The following is an 18,808-nucleotide window of genomic DNA, read 5'->3' as shown; positions in this document are numbered from 1 at the left end:
GGACAGCATGCAAACTCCTTGCACACTGAGCTACCCAATTAGGAAGAACAAAGTGATAATAACAATACTTGATGGAAGTAAATGTTTTTTTAAATGAGATATTTTGAGTATTTATATATACTTAAAACACTTTTTAATAGTATTTTAAAAAAGATTCATTCTCCATTTTACTGCTTAGGCTGGACAACAAGACATGAAATAAAAATAATTTTAAAAAGCATTAATGGTCAGTGTTCACTCAGAGGATTCAAAGTGTTGATGGATTTAACAAAATCCATTCCTGTTCCTGCTTTGGTGAATGGCAAATTAAAAATTCCAGGAATGCAAAGTGTATTCTTAGTCAATAACAAAGCAAATTGCCAGCTATACTGACCAATCTAGTGTAAGCTTATTATAAATGCCAGTGACCAGGCGACTGTTTCTTTTCCATTAATCACTTGGAGCATCCAGATGATGATTAATGCAGCAAGCAAATTAGCTGAATACATTTCACATTAAACACTGAACTAGCTAAAAAAAAGTCAAAAACATTGATGAGTACAATACGGTACGGGTGGAGACATTTCAGAAAAAAAAAAAAAAATGAACACTGCACATGGACAGACGACTGTTCTATTATAAATACCTGATCAGTATTGGTGAGGTGTTGATTCTTCAGCTGGGAAGATAATGCATGAAATTCTGTGACAAAAACTGAGAAGTGCAATTTTTATATTACACCAATAAATGATTGCAAATTCTTCAAATAAAATATTTCAATAATCAAGTTCTGCATGTAGAATGTATTCTGAAATCCAGAGAAGGGATATCAAAACTGATACACGATGCTATCAGCTGTTCTACTAAATATACATAACCAAACAATATTTTTAACTAAGGCCACTTGAGTCAGCCATATACAGTGCAGTTTGTAAGTATTTGGATAGTGACACAATTTTTGTTATTTTGGCTTTCTACTGCAGCACATGATTATGCGGCTAAGGTGAAGACTGCTTTATTTTCATCCATATCCAATGATCCATGTAGGAATTGCAGCCATTTTTATACATAAAGCCCCATTTTAAGAGAGCAAAAGTAATTGGACAAAAAACATAATCTGAAATAGAATTATCATATTACTTTGTTGCAAATCCTTTGCATCCAATGGTTGCCTGAAGTCTGCAACCCATAGACATCACCAGATGCCGGGTATCTTCCCTGGTGATGCTCAGCTGGGCCTGTAGCCTACTGCAGCCATCTTCAGTTCATGTTTGTTTCTGTGGTGTTTTGCTTCAGCAAGTGAAATGCATGTTCAGTTGGATTCAGGGCAAGTGATTGACTTGGCCACTCGAGAACAGTTCACTTTTTGGCCCTAAAAAAGTTCTTGTTTGTAGTTTGCTTTAGCGCTTGATTGATTTAGCACTATGTTGAGCTCATTCTTTTGCTGCAGGGTGAAGCACAGTCCAATAATGACATTTTGAGGCACCTTCATTATGTTTGCTCAGTCTCCACTTTAACATCACGAACTTCTCGTAAATATTTAAATGTGCAAAAATAGAATGACAATTCGACCGTTTAAGAAAATACAGGTACCACCAAAAAATGCATATATGCCACTCACCGAAGTTAGTGAAAACGGTTGTGGGCATAGTTCGTCCACACGGTGGGGCTCTGTACACACAATATTTTTACGCCATCGGTCGGTGGACCTCAGTAGCTACTTGTATCAGGAAACTGTAAACAGGTTACACCTGAAAGATGCGTTTTAGAATCATTTTGCGTGACAACAATTAAATGACGTTAATGTATCAATGCAAATGTGTTTTTTTTGTGATTTCTCTCTTTTTAAAAATAGATATTATGATTGTGAAACCAGTGGAAACCTTTCGACCATTGTTTAAAATTAGGTCACTGAGCATTGGCCTACAGCAGACAGAGAGCCACATGCAAGGAAGGATGTATATCTCTCGGCAATAATGAGAATTCAATTAGTTATAGGCTACCAGTTTTGCTCTAGCCGTGTAAGTGTAGAACTTGTGTAAAACCTGTATACAAGCAATATGGTCAAAGTCTGCTAGGCTACTGAGAATGAAACAAGTTGACGCAAGACCACGTTATATAGACTAATTGATAATCATTTTTAGGATACAAACTATCATATGGATGTTATATTCGAAATGTAAGTTATGTTCCCATTAGTTTAGCCTACTTCATCAGTGTTATCCATAATTACTACACGTAAGGCCCAGTTTGTTAAATATTGTTTTACAAATGATTAGCGTTTCAAAACGCATACCAACTAAAATGTTTGATTATTATTTTTTATATTTTTTATTTTATTTTTTTGCAGGTTGGAAATTAATTGCCTACTGCCCCTTTAAGAAGGCAGAGCCTTGCATCCAGAAGGCTTGACTGTACCTTCTATCTACCTGCTTAGACTATTTTTCTACTTCTTGATTGGTCGCCTCAACAAAATCCTCTTGAGTAACTTGAACCAAGTCTCTGAACGACGAGAAGGGCACAGGGAATTTCAACCTGGTAAAGGATTGCGGGCAACAATTTGCCTTCAAAAAGTCCTGGCAGGATGAGCGTGTGTATTCGCTTTTATTGATTAATTAGCATCAGACTGCTGTTTCGGAGCAACACGTTATTATAGCAGAGGAATTTCCCCACGTAAGTGATAAAGAAGTCAGATCTTCGCTTATGGTAGCAATTGTGAAGTGATTGTTTTAGTTTTCAGTTTGCACTGTGGTTACGCTTCAGTCGTTTGAATTTTTCTAGCTGTGGTATTTACAAACGCGCTGACATCACTGTTATGCTCAGACGGGGAACAGCGAAAGACAACTATTAGTGCTGACCGTGATTATTTCTCATCGTTCTCCTGGTCCAGTGGTCAGGGGAAACACTTGCTAGATTTGGAATATTTCAAGCAGGTACCGTTTTCCGTGTAAGTTATCATCGCTTCAGCACCGGGAACGGGAAACCCAAAGAAGCACTGAAACGGGACCTGTCGGCTTTTTGCCCTTTAGTATAAATTCGTTTTTGCGCGTGCACGGCTATCTATTTGGGTCACCTGCTTGAGCTCCCACGCTTTGATTGTTTTTCACGTTAAATTTATTTTAGCTTTACTTCATGTTTCCTCTGAGCTATTTTCTGTATTATGTGTTTAGATATGAATATAATGTCATCGTTACGCCTGGATTAGGCAGGTAATTAGGCTTTTTAAAACCACACTGTAAAAGATAGCGGAATATTAGACGGGAATATGGCTAAAAATACATTGGACGGTCCGAGGGATGATTTGAGCAAGATTCCAGATGAAGAGTTGTTGAAATTGAGCAAGGAAGATTTGATAAAAAGACTGAGAAAGGCGGATAATGAGAAGATGAACTTAATGGTGGAACACGGCAACATGATGAAAGACGTCAACCGTAGACTACAGGTCCACCTTCACGAAATTAGGGGCCTGAAGGAGATCAACCAAAAACTGCAGGACGATAACCTCGAACTAAGGGAGCTGTGTTGTTTCCTAGACGATGACAGGCAAAAGGGCAAAAAGCTGTCCCGGGAGTGGCAGCGGTTCGGCAGGTACACCGCCAGCGTGATGTGGAAAGAGGTAGGCATGTATCAGCAGAAACTGAAGGAGCTGGAGGCCAACCAAGAAACGGTTGTACGTGAGAACGTGGAGCTAAAGGAGATCATACTTATGCTAGATGAAGAGAGGAATGGGGCTGGATCCAGGAGCTCCATAGATAGCCAGTCCAGCCTGACCAATTTGAACGGCGGCTCAGGCACCATCCGAGATGTCGGCGACGGGAGCAGTACCTCTAGTACGGGTAGCGCTGGCAGTCCGGATCACCACCACAACCATCCACATAAACCAAGAGAGGCCAAGACAGGCACCATCAGGAGGTCAATGGATGACCTGTCAGCACCCCACCACCACAGAAGCATCCCAAATGGACTGAATGGTAAGTTTAGGTCTATGACCCTTTTTATACGCTACAAGAAAAATAGTGTGAAGCATACACTGTTGTGGACTGCTCAATGACTGACGACCGTCTGCAGTTCAGACGTTATTAAGATACCCATAAAATCTTACATCACTTTGACGTGAATTATAAACCCACTGGTTTTGCGCCCAAACAATTTGTTGAAATAGATTTAATAAGTTAATCCATGTCTAAATTATACCATACACAGAAATAATAATTTCTCATAAAACGTCATATAGTCTGGTCTGTCTGCAAATAAACTGGCCTAAAACTCCACAATTTCCATTTACATTTGGGCCCACAGTGCGCATGCACAGAAAAGTGTTGCAGTGACATCCCAATAGAGTAAATATGCTGTATGTTGCTTTTCTGTCCCAAGCTCACAGCTGTTCAACAAAGGTTTCTGATAAAGCACACTCTCATCATCTCCATAACAAACAATGCTCTGCATCTCTGATTGAATGGGGTCATGGATAATTTGGAATTTCTTTGAAATTTGATAAGCCAGTGCTATATCGTCAAGTAATTTTATACTGAAAGATTTTTTATTGTAGGTGACAGTATACACACATAGATTAATCAGCAGTTATTTCTTGGACAGTTAAGTAACTGCAGAGAAGAGGCCCTGGAAGGGAAGTGATGTGACAAGCTAAACAAATGCAGACTCTGGGATGGGTTTTTATCAGCATGATGCCCCTTAAAAACACTCTCTGTGGTGGAGTCTGGGATTGACAGAGTGTCACATTGTGCTGTGCTCCCAGGAATTCCGGATGATGGGTCTGAAGGAATGGTGTCAGGTGGCGGGACCTGTCATGGTTTGAGTCCTCAAGTGACTAAGGGAAAGGAAAGGATGCTGTGGTCTAGAGTTCATGCAATGTAATGTCCTTGTTACAGACACCTTAGGTATGAATATAGTTTGCTTGTTTTGCAATATATCAGTGACTCTTTGCAAACATCATTAGCTAACTGATCATTAAGATCTTGAATAGCGCCAATGTTAAATAACATATTGAGAAGAGATGTTTCATTGAAAAGATCAAATCTGCCTCCTCACTGTCAACAAAAGAAGCTTTGAAAGTTGTATGCTGTCTCCAGCTCATCTTTCCTGAGGGCAGACAGAACTGATGTATGGAGACATGTCTCCTGTCTGCAAACTGCTTACATGCAGTTCTGTGGACAAACTTCAGTGGCTTAAAATAAATTAATGTAGGGTTTTGCTCTCAACCTTGCTGTGTTTTGAAGGAACTATTTTTGTTGCTGTTTATTTTACTCACGGTATGTCTTTTTAAGTGTTTTATATCACAATGATTATGATTAACTTCGTAAAATGAATGAAGAAATCCCATCTTGTGCCTCATGTCACATAATTAGATTTAGCCTGTAATGAAGCACTCTTCTTAATTGCTTTTAAACCAGATTGAGGAAATGAATTCCTCATGTGCTGCTGTCCATTGTTTCAATGGTTGTCAAAGAGATTTTTGACTTGTCATCGGAATGCATTGAACAAAGTCGGAAACCAGTGACCTCGTTAAAGGCCTTGATATCCGGTTGAGGCTGATGAAAAAGCATAATGAAAACTAATGCTCAGTAAGGCTCTAAATGGAGTTAGGAATAGTGCATTCTGTGAGATAAAATGGTAAAATATGTTAATGTTGTTAGTGCTTTTATGTGAGAAGAAATGTTTTCTAAATGTTCTCCACTTTCCCAGATTTTGTTGTTTTCTGAATTTGGGGGCCTTCAAGGGAGGTGATTTTTAAAATGTAATATGTAGCTGGTAGCTTAACTGGTGTTGCATCTCAGTACAGAATAGACTCCTTTTGTGTGGTACATTAAGCTAAAATGTGAGCTCAGTGTTTGGATGCTGTTCTCTGAGAAGGAGAAGTTAGTAGCTGTCTCTTTGTGCAACAGGGATCATGTGTTTTCTGCACCTGTCTGAACCTTTGAACTTCCACAAAGTTTGATGGATCTGTGATTCTTTAAATCTGTGAAGCAGCGTTTCAGGTGTCATTCACACGCACATATTCTGCGGGACGGCATCGATGTTCCGCACCACGGCCAGCTCGCCTTGACCACTGATGGATGAGTTATTTAGCGTGTGACAGATTCATTAATCTTCATGTTATGAAAAATGTCTCAGTTTTTCTTGGAGCAGTAGTTTAAGGCTGCAGATGCATGTAGCTCCCTCCCCAGCGCTGTTGGGTTATTACGGTGTAGCGGAAAAACGTCAGAAGTAGCACGCAGGTGCTGAATAAAGTGCGGTGTTTTTCTTGGGCAGTGTGTGAGCGCGGGGTGGAGTGTGCCTGGGGTATGCCTCTGGCCTCGCCGCACAAGTGAATGTTTACTCTGTTGTGTAAAGTGAGCCCGTTGAGGACATAGTGTGAAATACCTTTGCTTAGCGTCGCCATTGGTAACCGGAGCAACACTGATCTGGCGGGCGGGCAGGCTGGCCGGCTGGCTGGCTGGCTGGCAGGGTGGCCGGGCTTTACTTTATCTTTCAGAAAGACGTGTTTACTTTTTGCTGCTGCAGACTTCTTCCTCCTCTCAGCAGCTCGGTTATACAGATGGCAGTATTATAATTACCGCCAACCTTTGATGAGAATGTGCTCATGCAAGGTTCCAGAAGGTTCCCCCTTCAAGCAGTGCCAATAGAAAGTCTGTGGATGGAAACTTGTCCTCTCGTGAAGTATAGCTTACATTTAAATTTATTATGGGGAAGTCATGGGGAAGTCACCCTAAGTCAAGTCACGTAACCCGGTACACAGGAACTTGTTCAGACTTTTCATGCAGGAAACTTGCTTCATGTGAGAACTGAATGAGTACCAACAAGGGGCTCACCTATAGACAGCAGGTCAAGCCACAGCTATATGATCTGACCCTGACCTGAAGTCTACAGCGGCAGTATGCAGCTGGCCTTATCTTGCCAGGTGAACGGTTGGCTTAAGGTGGGCCATCCCTCAGTTGGAGCTGTCTTATGTAGTACAGGGTCCTAAATAATCGCTTTCAGCCCAGTGCCTGAAAGGAGTGCATGTTTCAGCTGCGGTGCTTCTTGCTTGAGTGCATACGACACATCGGTGAGCCGAGAGGCAGTATTAGAAATTACAAATGAGATAGACAAAATGGAAAAAGGGGGATGTAAAAAGTCATGACATTTGTCATTTGTCATTATTATGATGGTGCATATTACATCCTTTCCTTCATGCTTGGGAACGGTGATAAAGGTTCTCAGTGACCCCCTTTCAAAATTGGTAAAGTTTTTCCATTTTGTCTTTAACAATAAAAGATAATAAAATAAATGTGTTTTTTCTCTTGTTGTGTTGCCAGTCAACAAGAAAATCAGATCAGCAAAGTGAACTGGGTACAAATGAACAGAACAGTCTCTCAGTGATATACTGGCTACCACAGACACACACCCCCCTCAGTGCTGCAGATCTGAATACTGCATGCTAGCTAGGTGTAGGCATTTAGGTGTTATCTAGGTTTCTGGCTAGCTACATCATTTAAAAACCCATTACCCCTCTCCCCCCACTTTATTTTATGTCTTAAAGGAAAACAGTGAGCACAAATGGAGAACCTGTTTAGATTTGGATTGAATGTAAAATGTTTGTTATGTGTTAGCCAATTGCCTAATTCACAAAAATCCACAGTTTTCTCAGTTTAAAAACTGAAGTGATAAGTATGAGAATGAAGACTGGGTCCCATTTCAATCCCAGAGGTTTACAATATTAATTTTGTCACTCACATGTGTGTACTGTGTTAAATGGCAAAATAATATATGGGATAAGTGTATTGATTATGTATTATGGATGCATAGGGGGTGGTTATATAATTTTGTAGATATAGGCCTACAGCATTGTGCCAGCTGTCCCACAGCTTATGGCCATATGTTGCACTCCCTGTCTGTCGATAATGGGTTTTGGTGTCATACACTCTCCCCCTTTTAGTGGCTTGGGTTTGGCCTGGAGTGCTCTGATTGGCAGAGTTGCTTTCTGAATACAGTGTACTTATTTCCAAGGATGAAATGCAGCTTCAGTGTGTGTGTGTGTGTATTTGTGTGCATGCGCATGTGTGTTTTATGTTTTTGAATAGGACAGGTGTTTGTCCAGCTATCCCACTTTAAGTGAAAGGTTGACCTTTTATAGTGAAGGTGGAGGCATTAGTTGCTGCCTGTATTAGCTTGCTGGAGAAGAGAGCATGATTTTGTTACCATGATGGCTACAGGAATACTAAAGTGGTGGGGGTATAAATTCTGCCACGCTCCAGTGTGTATAGCACACCCACTCAGAGCTTGGTTGAGGCAGAAGTTTGTAAATTTATGGAGTGCCACTGTGCTCTGTCTGTCGGCCTGTGTATGAGGCTGATGATTGGGACTGATCAATGCCAGCTTGGTTAAACTGTGGCTGTCTTTGTGTAGTGCCCCCATTTGCCTGTTCTGGGCTGCCTCTGTACTCTTCAACATGCTCCCCCCCCTCTTCTTTCCATCAATAGCTCCCCTTTTCTTTGCCTAACTCTCTCCTCCCCCCTCCCCACGCTCTCCCCTCTTTCACTGTGTGACTCACTCACTCACTCACTCATTCGCTCGCCATCCCTCACTCACTCCCTGTCCCCCTCTGCACCCCCCCATTCCCTCCCCAGCTCTGGTTCCCAGAGTGAAAAATGCAATGGAGAGCCTCGAACAAAGGCCCTGAAAGGAGCATGACAGTTATTTGGAGCTCTGGGAGGCCACGGGGGTCACCCAGGGTTTGGGGTGGAGAGCATCTAGCGCTGGCACATCCTGCTGTCCGGGTAATTGGATTTTTTGCTGATTGCTGTCACTCGGGAGCCAATGGGAGAAGGGGAGGGGCGGGGTTTCACACCCACGGGCAGAGCCCTGGGACGGGACGGCCCAAACTGTCCCGCGAGCGCCTCAGAAATGCAAATGTTAAGGGTTTTTTTTCCCATGTGTGACTCATTTATGGGCATGGCTTGCGACTGCTATAAGCTGTGTATTTGCATCCATGCATTTGTGGGTAAGAGTCAGATTTGATTCTTGACTTGTTGGCTCCAGTTGCAGTGCGATACAATGCGTTCCCCTTTAGTTGAATTCCGGGTTACTTTATGGAGCTTAAAGCAGAAACCCTGGGTTTGGGTTTGTTTGCAGAAGCATGCCTGACTCAAGGGCATTTTGCAGTATCAGCTCTGTCTTTAAGTCCAACCGGGAGGTCTCACTTTAGATCTTACACAACCCATAATTTGGCTCTCATGCAACCCATATTTCCTTTATTTTTACAAGTTCTACAGTCATTATTACGGCTTGGTTCACACAGTGAGATAAAACGGCTCTCTTCATACAGAAGCAGTGAAAATGAGTTTTTCACTGGATAGAAGATTGAATTGATTTTCCTAGTTTTCAAATGTGTTTTTTTTTTTTCAGGTTTAGTACACGTGGTCCGAACGTGCATTCTTTTTTTATTTCCAGAAATGGTAAACGCTAAACCGACAGAAAAAGGTCATCACCACGCCGGGCTTCGGCGTGTTTATCAGTCCTGCAAATGATCATCATTAAGCTTGTTTCCAGTAAGCCCCTCCATCAGTGCCTGTCACAAGATACGCTGATTACAGAGGCAGGCCAGTTCCCAGCCGCCCTGACCTCCCGCTGGGATAATCCCAGTCACAGGTTGTGTTTGGAGCCTGTGTCTCTCCCTGTGCCAGCGGGAACCTGTGAGCTCCCGGTGCATAAACACGGGCCCCCAGACAGCCCCCTGCGCCACACCGGGGAGAGAGAGGGGGCCGAAAAGCATCCCCGGCCCCTCTCCGGTTTCCCCGGCCAGATTAACCTTTTCACCCAGGCGCATCATTGCTCACTGCCAGTGCGTTTCGGTGCACCCTGGAACTAAACCTGGATGGAAGAACAAGGGGTCATGAGATGAAACAGATGGCCACCAGAGCGTGATAAATTCTTCTCCTAATGTGGAGAGGGACTTTGTTCACCTCCGCTAGCATAAATATCGGGAGGGCATTCCAGTGTTCTCGTTCAGCGTAGGTGGCCCCAGGTTTTCTCAGAGCACATCTTGAGCTCTTTAAGGCTTTCTCAGATCTGTAATTCTTCAGATCACGCTTTGTATTGGTTCAAAACATATCTGAGTGTCTACTGTATTAAAAATTTAAAAAGTGGAAATATTAGACGTCCGTACATTGTGGACACGATAGGATTTGTATCCCGATAAAGTATTCACAATGTAATGGTTCCATAATGCGATAAATTATACTGACTCAAGTTTTCCAATTTATTGAACATTAGAAGAGCACTTTAAATTCAAATCACTGCGTTCTATCCAGGACAACAAATACATGAAAGTAAATTGCGTCCCCTGATAAAGCTACAAAATCAAGGCAACATTGTTTTTACGAGACTATTTTTATCTCTGTCATGTGATAAAGTAAACTTCTACAAATCCGGCTTCAACGGGAGAAGAGGGGAGGTGGATACTGGAGAGGTAGATTAAACCGGTAAAATTAAAATAAGCCGCCAACTGACACTATTCCAAAATGTGAATATGCAAATTTAAATTATTAAACCAACCGTTTTATTCTCTTTTTGTTTTCACAGTGTTGTGAGCATAATCAGATACGGCGGTGGAGGTCAACTAGTCGTAGCTTGCACGAAGTGCGCAAGTACTATTTAATACTGTACTGTGCTCACGTAAGGTTAAGCTGTCAATTACGATTAGAAATTAACATTAGTATTTAAATGAGGACGTTAGGCACCCCGATAGAGCTCTTAAGCAGGAGCTTGTCATTTTATTTCACGATACATGATTCATATCACCGTTGTTTAGCTATTATTAGAAAATAATATTTTTTGTCTCGTCTATTGGAAATATTCAGTCACGAATCACAAGGTATTAAAAGTTCTTAAGGCACTGTGAATTTTCCCCTTAATTTATCGAACTTTTGAAGCCAAAGATAAAAACAGGGAACAAGTTCACTATTCATCTAATTCAAAATAAGTTGTTTAAAACTTGTTATACTGACAACATACAATCGTGCCGAAATAGCTTTAGACATACACACTCCTCTTAGCTTTATGTGTGCTTATATTTATGAGTTTGTGTTCATTGTCATGTATAAATCTTCTTGTGTTGTTCAGGCAGTTTTGCTTTGCAGGATCATGTCTATGGCTGCAAGTCAAAACTGCTGCCCAGGTGCCATTTAAAAAAGGCAAACAGTTTCTGCGTCTGTCTGAATAGAGCCAGACCCCCCAGCAGGTCACCTAGGGACCGAATGTCTCCATTTTGGTGGTGGCAGGCTCCTGTTACAGACTGCAGATAGTGTTTCTCCATTCTCTTCCCACGGTGAAAGTGAACAGGATCGGGTTCCTGATCACCAGACAGTCCATCAGGCCCATTGAGTTACTAGCACTAGTAAAAACTACAGATTTCTTTCATGTGAAGCAGTTAATCCCAATATATGAGGGCAGGGGAATGCCTGTCTTTACTCTGCGCAATGTGGTTAAATTGCTACCCACATACACGTCTTTGTAAGATGCAGTTAAACCAGGTTTCCTTGTTTAGGTTTTATACTCCTTTTAATGATAATGATTCAGTGGCTGAGACTGAAGTAATGTATTTGGTCTGTACACGGCTCTTCAATGGGATTTAATATAAGAGCAAAGATGAAGGGAATAAGACTATCTCTGCTGTATTTCTACGTAGCGATACTATATCCTATCGGTAAGCACTGTTGAGAATGTACCAGGTTAGCTAAACCCAGGTCAAAAGGTATGCCTATCTGTGTTCAATATAAAAATAAATTTTCAGATGGTGAGAAAAGATGTTTTGATTGGTTACATTTGAAAAGCAGTTCTTGATTGTGTATTTGCAGGAGACGGTGTAAGGTCAGAGAGACACTGGGAAAGACACACAGATGAAAAGGGACACAGTGAAATTGCCATCTTTCCAACCTTGAATGCTGGTCACAGGGTTCACAGAGGAGATGGTCAGTTTTGCTGAATCTGATATTGAGGAGTACTTGGCTACGCCCAGCTGACAGGTTTCGCCTCATAAAAAAAAAATCCAGTAAACATTGCAGCCCTTCAGAAACAATATTGCATTCGGGCTTTTTAAATGAGCTTGTAATTGGCTTGTCCCAGTTAAATCCTCAGGCAGCTACAAACAGTACTCTTGGGATCAAGAGGCAATAAACACTTGTGAGGGCACAAATGAAAAAGGGAGTTTTGTAGATCCACAGAGAATCTTTGAAGATTCCTCCATGTTTCACTGTTTTTAATTTCTGCTATTGTTCATGGAAATCCCCTCCTCAGCGATTTGCCCACAGACGACCGTTTTCCATTTTGCAGTCTTATGTAGTCACGTAGTTCATCGGTTGCCCTGAGCGCTGGTTAAAATTGAGAGCCACAGATGGTTTTTTTACGTATGAAAATAAACACTTTTTTTTGCACACAGACATGTTGTTTGTTCAACGGTGAGGAGCTCAATTTCCTCTCTCTGGCAGAATGAAGGAGTGCTCAGTGCTCTCTCTGAAGCTTGTTTATGCGCGCACAGTGGTTCTTGCCCCGTCTCTATTAGCGTTCAGTCTGCTTGGAAAGGTTTACTGCGCAGAGAAAACGGCTGTTTTGTTATGATAATGCCACCGTGCAGAAAGGCCTTTGTGGGCAGAGATGAATAGAGGCCTGGACAAGAAGGGTTTAATTCTAGAAGGAACAGCCACCCCCCCCCCCCCCCCTCCCTTTTTCAAACTCTGCAGCCAGCCCAGGAGGGAGATAGCTAATGGCCTGTAGGTTATGAGGAGCGATTGGCGGGTTCAAATGATGCTCCATAATCACATTGTCAGGATAATGGACACCCCTGCCTCTGCTTCACCGTCTCCCAGGTTTGGCCACTAATTAAATCTCGGCTCAGTCTGGCTACGAATGTCTCAGACATCTGGTCAGATCAAGTAGGGGGGGCATGGGGGGAAGGGAATTACCTTGTTTTTCTCTTGAGTTAGCGTCTTCAAGACATCTGCAGTGTCCAAACGTTTAGATAACCAAGCTGAGTGGTGAGCAGGACGTCAAATACATTCAGTGTCTGAATTTTTTTATTTTTTCAAAAATTATTATTTCTTATCTGATTGCTGTAGTCTTTGGTGTTTAATGAGTGTAGGTATAGGCCTATATAGACGATGAGACATAAATGACAGTTAGAACATTAATGAAGTGAAGCAAGTTTTCATGTGGCTAGTATATTTTAGGATTGCAGTCTTCAACAAAAGCCTATCAGTGTAAATTACACAAAAATAAATAACTGAATTAATAAATACATTTGCAGGATGCAGGCAAGATGAGATTTGACTACCTATGAATCCAACATTTTAGGTGTTGTTTTACCTATGTATCTGCCCATGCAGAATACTGGTGGTGTCATTGTTGCTTTGAATTACCAGAAGAGAGATTGTTTGAGTTTGGAAGCTAATCTCTTCAGGGCCAGACTAATCCACTTTTTGTAGCCATTCACTGTTCATTTATTAAAGATGTACAACATTGTTTCAGCCATATTTTTATGTGACTAATACTGTTGCTATCATGAATAATGACTTTGTTATATTATAATTATGGGGGACGGGCAGGTTTGGCAACATACCTTGCATTTTCATCTGTCCGAATATTTACATTTGTTTCTCATCTGAAAAAACATTTTCCCAGGTTCATTCAGTAAAGCAAAAGCATATATTGAAAATAAAAGAATCTGGCTTTTATTTGCAGCCTCTCAACAGCATCTTCTGCTGTCACGAGGAACAGAAGATGCTGCAGGGAATATTTCAGCTGTGTTTTTTTTCAAAAAGCGGGTGTGTCGAGATTTCCCGCATTCCTCTGCAAACAATGGCCAGAGCAGAACATGAACAGGCGGCGCGTGACAGGCTGAACGGTGACAGGAAGTGCGCCGCTGCACCAATCACAGAGTCCCATTAAACACCTGCAGAATCGTGACTCAACAGGAGAGCGTTAGCTCAGCGCAAGGGCCTGGTGCGCTCCTTTACAGCTCTGCAGTATGAAATCAGTGTCAGGTAAATAAGAGAGTGCATGTGCAGGCCTACGCGAACAGAACTTTCGGTTTCCCTCCGCACTGTAGCTGGGGACTGCCTGCCCATATTGAATTAATTAGCGTGTCGTATGAAGCTTGAGATGTTTCCTGTGGTAGTTTTGTTTCATTTTTTTTTCCTGTGGAAAGCATGAACTCATTGGAAGGAAAAGGGGGCAAGTGGGAGGGAGGCTTGGATTGGCTGCTCTCCATGTACGTGACTGGTCGGGCCTGGAAGGGGTGTGGGGTGCCATGGCGACGATTAACTGCCAGGTCATTGGTCCCGAGGGGCCTGGCAGCGAAGCCACGCTGGGGTGAAAGGCTAGCGATGCAAAGGGGAATGACTGTGGAGATGAGCTGTGGCACCAGGGACTCCCAGAGAAGGACGTTTGGAGGACCACCGAAGGCTTCCTAAGAGCTTGTGTTGTGTTAGTAGGAATTCCTGTCCCACCACACTGGCTTTACAGCCACGGGGGAGGGTGGCACAGTGGGAGAAATCTGGCCTTCTCACAGGCAAAAAAAATAAATAAAAATCCCACTCCTCCCCCACTTGCCTTGGTTAATGTCGGGATGGGCAGCCAGGCTGCAGGAAGGAGGGGACTGTCTGCAGGCTTGGGACAGATACTTTGTAAGGTGTCAGAGTTGACTACATTAAATTAGACCTTTTAGACATTTTGCAATTACACTTTTTCAGAGCAGCTGACAGAGCTTTACATAAAATGATAATTGCTGAAGCCATTCAGGACAGGTACCTTGCTGAAGGCTACCCAACAATAGTGCCCCACCTGGGAATCTGACCTGTCACCTCAGAGTTGCAAGTTTAGTTCCCTAACCATTGTGTTACACTGCTGCCCAGTGCCGGTGTTTAAACTGAAGTGTCAAAAGAGTTAAAGCGAACAGGAAATGAACCTGATTACAAAACCACAATGACTCACCTTTCACTAGGGCATAATCTGATGTCTTTATATAACAGCCTAATACTCCTGTGAAATATGAAGCCCATAAGTTGGCTTTTCTCCAGTAACTATTTGGCATCTTGTTTTAATCAGTGACGCATTACTAACAGAAATGGCCTCCTGCTTTGTGCTTTCCTGAACAGTGATTTTATTTTAACGTTCGTGGCGTGGACCTGGCGATTGCTTCTGCCAAAAAATTGTGTCACAAATCAGAAGAAATCTGGCAGAAAGTTTTGGTCTTTAGTCACAGTTCTACTCTTTGTGTCAGTCAGTTACCCCCCCCCCCCCCCCCCATTCCACATTCCAGGCAGTGGGAATACTGCTGCCACCGTCTGGCTGGAAAAGAGTTTTGGGGTTCCCACTCCGCACCCCCGGAACGCCGAACCATCTGTCCGACAGCATTGTTCTCCGGACAAAGGGCTGAAGCACCCTTCAAAGGCCGCTGCTGTGAATGGGACTCTAGTGTCAGCCGCCTGGCCCGCGGTGGAAGAGATGTCCCCGGCTATCAGCAGGGCCAGAACTGCTGAGCTAAGAATGCATCCCAGACCTGTGTGTCAAGAGATTTTATTTTTAACTGCGCCGGTGAACCCAGCTTTCAAACATTTTCTAAAATGGCAGTAACCCTCTCAGCCACGCTGCACCAAGATAAGGAGGGAGGGTGGGGTGAGGCAAGGTCAAAGGACTTGGTTTCGCTGAGTGTTCGAGTGTTCTCAGCCCCGACGAACCACCACAGTTCACCGAATCCTTTCATCTCGTGGTATTAAAGTTTTATGGAGTCGTTTAGACTTCAGTGCACAGAGTGCCGCTCTTCCCTCACCTCTGCTAGGAGTCCTCCATAAACGTGAACCTCCAGGTAAATGGCGTGACTGTGTGTGGTCATGTTCAATAGGGATAGAGATGCTTCTTCATAACTGCAGTTTTGTAAGATGGTCAAAATGGAATCTTTTGCATTCAAAATGGGCACTGGGCTAAGACAACAGCCAAAAGCAGCCTGCGTGAGGGAATTTCTAAATATGTTTTTGTATTCTGAACAGATAATGAATTTATTAACTGGTTAGAAAACAACTATAGCCTACAATTGGAGAGACCAACAAGGCACATGGCTGCACGTATTAAATGAACTTATTAAGCAAACATAATACACTAAATCTATGGTTATCTTATGTATCAGAATTTTCCTGGTTTTACCAATGGCTGTGCCACTGCTTGATGTATGTATGTATTGCATACTTCCAGTAAGGTTCTCAATTGAATGCTTCAATCAGCTACCTCTCATTCAAATAGATCAAGATAGTAATTAGCAAATTTGTGGATGTAAATTACCTTGCTAGCTTTTTTCCAGCTGTGTGAGCTTTCTGGTAGCTGGATGTTGTCAAGAAATATATTATTTTCTTGTTTATTAGAACAAAAGAAGGTGAAGAACAATTTCAGTATCTCTTACATTGCTGTTGTTATATTTCCAAATGGGGTTAAGATCACTGATAAGATATTTAAATTCCTAGCTTTTGAAAAAGTGAGTGCTTCTCAAACTGTGGTTTACTTCCAGTAGTATACCAGAGTAATTGTGAAATTGTTCTAAGGCATTGGTCTCCAACCCTGGTCCTGGAGAGCTACAGGGTCTGCTGGTTTTCATAGTGACTCTGCGCTTCATGAATCAATCAGAGCAGTTGATTACACAGTTAACTCAACTCACCTGGTGTCTTGGGTCTCAACTGGGTGCTGATTTTAAGGTGAAAACAAAAACCAACAGACCCTGTAGCTCTCCAGGACCAGGGTTGGAGACTACTGTTCAAAGGAGATTTGAGATTTTCATCTTTATCGACAGTGAAATGCGATACAAGACCGAGCAGATAAAGTACCTTTCAGAGACAACATGTAAGTGATCAGAGCAGTTGTGTAACCTCTCATAACAACATTACCTCAAGGTGGGAAATATGATAATCAGTGTTGCCAGAAGCACTCATTGAGAAAATATTCACTTGCACAAAAACAAACGACCAACTGATGTTTTCCAATAAAAACACGACTCTGTGTTTCCTCGCTGCTCATTTCTGTTTTGTGTTTGTCAGGGAATTGCTTTCTGGGCTACATTTGAGTTACATTAAATTTAGCCAGCTGAGGAATATGTTTCTGATAGATTTAATGGCAAAAACATATCGCTTATATCAACATTGATATAAAATTCTGACAGAATGAAGGAAATACTTACTGCCCCATGGAACCCATCCAAATTTGGCATAACACATTGTCATCATGACCACGACCGTTCTCTGCAGCGTATGTGGGGAGTCTTTTACAGGTTTTTACCTTCATAGTGACGCTGTGGTTTCTATGATCCAAATGGAAGAGCTGATGAACTGCCAGGACTGTTAGATTGGAGCCTTGTTGAACGCTTATTCCTGTAAGCAGCTCATGCCATTGGCCCCTGGCACTTTTAGCCTGTGTGCCATAGGACAGGATCCATGGTCGTCCCCTGAGGGAACCAATGCACTGGTGTTTACAAGTCTAAATAGACGACCAGTTTCAAAAGCCCTCATGCGTGATCATATTCTGTTATCACCATAGTATGTGTATCAGTATGTGTAGAAGTGGAATGAAAGGATAGAGGAAATTAGTGCACTTCCAAATGCCATGACTGGAATGCTTTTGGCAAAGATGTTGACACTATTCTTTTTTTCTAAACTTTTGTTTATTCATTTATGTTTTATTTTTAAAGCTGGAAACAGCCAGGTTCAGATCCCAGTATGTTTTCCCCACAGCGAACCTCTGAGTATTACAAGAATGTGAAGCAAGGTTGCAGACAAACTGTAATTTAACGTGATTGTAATATGAAGAACCTGCAATTTGGAAGGTTTAAAGCTCGCAATTGTCCCTCGTTACGGTAGCTAGCAGCAAAAATGGCAAGATTACGTCAACAGCGGCAAAAGTGTTCTTTCGCTCGTCTGTTCAGCTACAGGGTGGTAAGACATGTTGGTACTTGGAAATCCTGTTTGCTGTGTATTGAACATAATTAGGGCCCTTTAAAGCCCTGCAAGCATGAGGAAAGGTTTTTTCCCTGCTGTTCATTAGTAAAGGACGCAGTCAGCAGCGAATCGCAACATGCAGTGCCACTAATCACCAAATCCCCTGAGAATGGAACTGGAATGCTGTTAATTTGAAGTGCCATTTTCTTATATATGTGTGTATTTGAGAATTACTACACCTGTAATAAAGCAGTAATTTCATCTGACTAATGGTTCAATTACTGTGAGTGCAGAAATTGGCTTTGTGATTACACCAAGGAATGTGTTTTTCTCAGCTGTGTTATTTAAAAATGTAAGTAAAGTTGTAATGTAAAAATGTGACTTCTTGAGCTTGCCTCTTGCCTGTTGCGATAGCTGATTTGTGTTTGTGCTGTCAATTGGATATGAAAGTAATTAGCTAGATCCTTTTACATTCAAATGGTAATATTTTCACTGAAAAGGAATTTGGACTGAAAGTATGTATTTTTTGGAATGTATAATGTACACAAGGCACTTTATTGTGTTAAGCAGATTTTATGATGGGCATATCTTATTTTATGGGTATCTGCTTTTGCTTATCATGTTAATGAGTTTCCCTTTCATTTCAGTGTTGGTTCCTCTTTACAAAAAGAATTTAAAAAATGAATCAAAGCTAGTTAGTTAGCTTCTGTATCGTGAGCAGGAGATCCTGGTGGAGACAGGGAATTTAGGACTTACTGTGAAGCAAAGTATTCACAAAACCCTCAGGAGAATATGGTTGTAGAGTAACTAGCAAACTTCAATGCATTTTTTGTCTTTTAATCATTAGCTAGTCACCTATG

General features: G+C 42.0%; 1 protein-coding gene across 12 annotated transcripts in view; it reads left to right on the top strand.

Annotated features, from left to right (window-relative positions):
- Positions 1–2,384: 2,384 nt before the first annotated feature.
- The window catches only part of LOC118221859 (coiled-coil domain-containing protein 85C-A-like), a 47,025-nt gene continuing 30,601 nt past the window's right edge, over positions 2,385–18,808 (top strand). For 2 of the 12 annotated variants that reach the window (XM_035407340.1, XM_035407317.1), the window contains exon 1: positions 2,389–3,950. In XM_035407340.1, the coding sequence (XP_035263231.1) occupies positions 3,245–3,950 (706 nt within the window). In that variant the 5' untranslated portion in view covers positions 2,389–3,244. Of the gene's footprint in view, positions 3,951–18,808 lie in introns of all 12 variants that reach the window. The other 10 variants (XM_035407324.1, XM_035407284.1, XM_035407350.1 and 7 more) reach the window with 8 other exon arrangements.

This window comes from Anguilla anguilla, chromosome 1 (assembly GCF_013347855.1).
Source record: "Anguilla anguilla isolate fAngAng1 chromosome 1, fAngAng1.pri, whole genome shotgun sequence".
NCBI lineage: Eukaryota > Metazoa > Chordata > Actinopteri > Anguilliformes > Anguillidae > Anguilla > Anguilla anguilla.
This window is presented reverse-complemented; position numbering and strand designations above follow the sequence as displayed.